The sequence below is a fragment of the Vigna angularis genome, chromosome 4, assembly GCF_016808095.1.
Source record: "Vigna angularis cultivar LongXiaoDou No.4 chromosome 4, ASM1680809v1, whole genome shotgun sequence".
Classification (NCBI taxonomy): Eukaryota; Viridiplantae; Streptophyta; class Magnoliopsida; order Fabales; family Fabaceae; genus Vigna; species Vigna angularis.
This window is the reverse complement of record NC_068973.1, coordinates 23,480,681-23,486,001: the sequence shown is the minus strand read 5'-3', so window position 1 is coordinate 23,486,001 and position 5,321 is coordinate 23,480,681. Positions and strand designations below refer to the sequence as shown.

Below are 5,321 nucleotides of genomic sequence, written 5' to 3'. Positions count from 1 at the left end.
TTCAATGTTATATTAATTCCATTTGTTTTTTGGTTGTAGTGGGAAATTGAAATTGTGGTACTTATATGAAATGTCCAGGTATGAGGAAGCTGTAATCGATTACAGGGGCGTTATAATCGATTACTAGTACAGAAAACGGAATTTTTACGAAAACTATGTCCGCGGTACCCAGAAATGGGTAAATAACTCCCCAGTAGTGTTTGCTGGTGTTTTTTCAGTGTTCTCAATAGGGGCGCACCCTCTTGGTCATTGTGCAACCTTTTGTGAACCATATTTCAAACCGTTCGAGATGTATGTGTTTGGAAGACGAAACGAAGGTGTTCCCAGGTTCAGTGTTGGTGGCAGGGAAACCTGGGACAAATTAAGGGTGGTGTAATCGATTAAATGGGACTCGTAATCGATTAATACTACAACAATCTCATTGTGTACCAAAAGTATGCCTGGTCTACCCACATAAGGTTGAATAACTCCCCAGTAGTTTGGTTTAGTGTTTGCCAGGGTCAGAGTTGGTGGCAGGGAAACCTTGGACAAATTAAGGTTGGTGTAATCGATTAATACGGACTCGTAATCGATTAATACTACAACAATCTCATTCTGTACCAAAAGTATGCCTGGTCTACCCACATAAGGTTGAATAACTCCCCAGTAGTTTTTTTCAGTGTTTGCCAGGGTCAGAGTTGGTGGCAGGGAAACCTTGGACAAATTAAGGTTGGTGTAATCGATTAATAAGGACTCGTAATCGATTAATACTACAACAATCTCATTCTGTACCAAAAGTATGCCTGGTCTACCCACAAAAGGTTGAATAGCTCCCCAGTAGTTTTTTTTAGTGTTTGTCAGGTTCAGTGTTGGTGGCAGGGAAACCTTGGACAAATTAAGGATGGTGTAATCGATTAAATGGGACTCGTAATCGATTAATACTACAACAATCTCATTCTGTACCAAAAGTATGCCTGGTCTACCCACATAAGGTTGAATAACTCCCCAGTAGTTTTTTTAGTGTTTGCTAGGGTCAGAGTTGGTGGCAGGGAAACCTTGGACAAATTAAGGGTGGTGTAATCGATTATATGGGACTCGTAATCGATTAATACTACAACAATCTCATTCTGTACGAAAAGTATGTTTGGTCTACCCAAATAAGGTTGAATAACTCCCCAGTAGTTTTTTTTAGTGTTTGCCAAGGTCAGAGTTGGTGGCAGGGAAACCTTGGACAAATTAAGGGTGGTGTAATCGATTAATAAGGACTCGTAATCGATTAATACTACAACAATCTCATACTGTTCCAAAAGTATGCCTGGTCTACCCACATAAGGTTGAATAACTCCCAGTAGTTTTTTTTAGTGTTTGCCAGGGTCAGAGTTGGTGGCAGGGAAACCTTGGACAAATTAAGGGTGGTGTAATCGATTAATAAGGACTCGTAATCGATTAATACTACAACAATCTCATTCTGTACGAAAAGTATGCCTGGTCTACCCAAATAAGGTTGAATAACTCCCCAGTAGTTTTTTTTAGTGTTTGATAACACTAATAACGTATTCAGTGACGTAAGAAGTTGTTGCAGTACTTGATAACAATAATAAAAACCACGTACATTATGAAAATGACTTAACAACATTACATCAGAGAAAAAGTTTTGAAATTAAAAGGGACATAACAAAATAGAAATAAATGTTATCTAAGCAGGTGGTTGTCTCTCAAGTTGATTGCGGAATTGAATGACTTCTTCGTGAAGGACTCCAACACGATTTTCAATTGTGTCAAATCTGTGTTCCACGAAAGTGCGGAGTTGTTGTATTTGATTGATGACTTCAGTCAATGTCTGAGAAGAGGTTGGTTGTGGATTGTGAGAGGGTTCTCCGACTTCATGTTCTTCATTACCAACTTCCACATCTTGTTCAATCCCTACTTGTTCTTGTATATTCCCAACGTCAACTTTGGGTACCCAAATTCCTTCATGAGTTTTGTGATAACCAAATGATGATAGAACTTCCAAACCAATCCTCTGTTTGTTCTTAACTTGGGTAAAAGGATCAGTTTCTGTAGGCACACCAAAGTGTTCCATGAATGTGGTTATTAGATGGGGATATGGTAGTTGGGCATTGTCCTTGGTAGCCCTTTTCATCCTGTTTCGAATTACATGCCCCCAATTAATCTGAACAGAATTCATTAGTGCCCATAACAACATAATGTCCTCCTCTGTTGCCTGTGCAACATTCGTTGATCGAGGAACTAATATACGACAAAGTACATAATGTAGTATCCTAGTTTGAAACTTCATAGTGCCGGCCAGTATTCTACCTTGTATGTTTGAACCTGGTTTGCAGATCAATTGCCTAGCACTTACAGAATTGTATTGATCTTTCCAGTCGTCAACAACATTTCCTTCAAAAGGAGCACCAACAGAAGGGATGGAAGTTAGTTTATGAAAAAGTGAAGGTTTGATTGTGATTTTCACCTTTTTGACCTCAGTTCTTATTACTCCGGAATCGGAAACCCGCATATTGCTATAGAAAACACGGACTAATTCAGGGTAGTAGTGGCGTCTACAAGCGACAAAATCATTTAGCCCAGCTTTTGTCAAGATGTCGAAGAATTCGAATGTACCATCACCAAAAAATTCAACATCTAGATACTTCCCTTGCAGGATTGGACGCTCAAAGAAATGTGTAGAGAACCTTTCATATTGCTCGTCGTTGGAGAACAGTTCATTACTCGTAAGGGGTGGAGAGACTGGTGGGGATGGCGGTGGCCGATTTCGAGGCCCCCCTGTCGAAGAAGAAGCCCTGATTTTCTTGTGAGCCCGATCTACCATTTCGGTTACTACGCTTTCCAAAGGGGGTAGGAGGTTAAATGGTATGTGGTAGAGGGTTATCAAAGGACTGAAGTAGGTTACACTTGTATTTAATATGAAATTGTGGTAGTGGGTGACAGCAGTAACTGTCGGGTGACAACAGTAACTGTGAGCGCATTGTCCTGTGTAACAGAAAAATTTTTGATATGAACCGTCAGGACCCAAATTAAATGTCAAAAACAGTGATGTAATCGATTACATAAAATTTGTATTCGATTACTACTGCTTTGCATGTGCTTTCTTTGATATTGAAGGTTTTACCTTTGGAGGTTATGGACATCATTCCAGTAACAGATGATGTACAACCATATCATCCGAAACCCATATATATCAACACTATGAATTATGGAAATTGTTATGAACAGCAGATAACAATTGGATAAATCCAATTGGAGGAACTTCAGATAGTTGGGAAACTTCATTGCTTTGGGTTGTATGTTCCACGCGGTGATGCAGTTCTGCAACAGTACTTGTTGTGGTTTCCTGATTGCATAGAGGAACACATATTACAAACATGTAAGAAAAGTAATCAATAATACTACTATTACAATATTTGAAGTACTCACCGCTGGTTGAACAGATGTTGTTGAAGAATGTTTTGTTCGAGCCGATTTTGATTTTTTAGTTCTTTTTTCAACAGCTGACTTCAATCTATTAGTTCTTGGTCTGCCTTTTCGCTTAACCGCGACTGGACTTCGAACAAGTACATCAGTGCTTCCACATGTATGGTTGGATGGATTATCGGTCAAAGGATTCTCATACCTTAGTTGTCCTTCCTCACTTATGATGTTATTTTTCAGTGATGGAGTGAAACCCAATTTTTGAGCTAAACATTCCAATTCTTTCTCCAAGTCATTAGAAGCACTTTTAGATTCACACGCAGCCTCAGCTATGTCATAGAACCGCTTACACAACGATTGATATCTTTGCATCTTCGGTTCCTGATGCACTTGACTATAAGATGCTCTAATAAGTGTGTGCTTTCTTCGAACAAGTTTGCTCCAACGACGAAGAACATATTTGGAGGGGACATTCTGTACATCTTCCTGCCCCAGAACCAATAACGAATGGCGACATATGATGCCTCTAAACTCAAACAGTAGGCAAGAGCACCTTGTATCGTTTGTAACAGGATCAAATTCAACGACGTAATATTTTGCGTCACAATTCCCATCCGACATGTACTCTTCTTTTATTGTGTACTTGTTGAAAATACAGTCCTTCACCGTGTTCTTGATGAAACAATTCATCCTGGACCGAAACTCCATTTGTACTTCCTCAAATTTTGCATGTGTGTACTGAACTTGAAATTGTCTCTCAATTGGTGATTGAGACCCACATGCAATATTGGTATTAAGAGAGGAGAAGTCAGCTTCAATTTCTTTTTGGGCCTTGAATTTAAGAGCATTATCGTACTGCACTACAAACTGTTGAAGTGTGGTACTGGAATTGATAAATCCATCAAAGAAAGCATTCATTCCCTCACTTCTTTGAGTTGTGGACATACCAGCCCAAAAATGATTCTTCAAGTAACAAGGGACCCATTTTTGTCTCTCTTCATACAGATTACATAGCCATTCATTATTTTGTAAGGTATGTGTGATAAGTAGTCGATTCCAGCCATTTTCAAAGTCTGCTGCATTACTAGAGTCATAGAGAAGCGATTTTATATCACACTTGATCCCAACATAATTGTTATACCCTTGAAATTTTTCAGGAACCTTTTTCATGATGTGCCACAAACACCACCTATGCTTTGTTTTAGGGAAGACATCTTGAATTGCATTAGCCATCGCCTTACATTGATCGGTTACAATACTGGAAGGCGCCTTGTTTCCCATGCATCTTAGCCAACATTTGAATAACCATTGATGAGAGGGTCGCACCTCACACAAAAGTTGATTGCATAAAAGAATGCAGTATAGACTAGGAAGTGACTCCTAGGTCGTCTCTCAAGGACCAAATTGGGTTCAGTCTCAGATCAAACACGTAGTGGGGGGTTTGCGAAAGGTTTGTGAATGCAATTGAACTAAATTAAAACTGGATATTAAATACAACCAAACATAATTGAAAACAGTGAAATAAATTAACAAAGCGTGAATACCGAACGGTTTCTAAAATAAGTGAGGAAATTGGAAATGCAAGAAGATAAATAAACTGAACAGAACAGACAACATGATAACAGTAAATTAAACATTCCTAAAGCCAAAGCTAATTTAAATGCATTAGAGAAATAAGAAAAAGGAATCCAAAACTATTAAAATGCAATGATGAGCTAAAAAAATTAAATGCACATTGAAATAAAGCTTGTAAATTGCACTTTGGTTGGAAATGAGAATATCATAACTTAGCTAACTTGAAATGCACGTTGCAGCAGCTTTAAATGAATATCATCACAATAAAGCAAAATTTTAATAATATATAATATATAAAAAATATGAACGAAAACCCATTCTCTGGACGCTGCAGA

General features: G+C 38.4%; 1 protein-coding gene across 1 annotated transcript; it reads right to left on the bottom strand.

Annotated features, from left to right (window-relative positions):
* Window positions 1–3,187: 3,187 nt before the first annotated feature.
* On the bottom strand, window positions 3,188–4,644 carry LOC128196238 (protein FAR-RED IMPAIRED RESPONSE 1-like). The gene is made up of 2 exons (XM_052876476.1): window positions 3,418–4,644; window positions 3,188–3,334 (listed from the first exon to the last, which is right to left on the bottom strand). The coding sequence occupies exons 1-2, from the start codon at window positions 4,642–4,644 to the stop codon at window positions 3,188–3,190; spliced, it is 1,374 nt and encodes a 457-aa protein (XP_052732436.1).
* Window positions 4,645–5,321: the final 677 nt, after the last annotated feature.

Bases quoted from the DNA above. Each gene is read 5' to 3' on its own strand.
- LOC128196238 (XM_052876476.1), bottom strand. From the start codon at position 4,644: ATGGCTAATGCAATTCAAGATGTCTTCCCTAAAACAAAGCATAGGTGG. The intron at 3,335-3,417 runs GTGAGTACTTCA...CTATGCAATCAG, and splicing joins CAACATCTGTTCAACCAGCG to GAAACCACAACAAGTACTGT.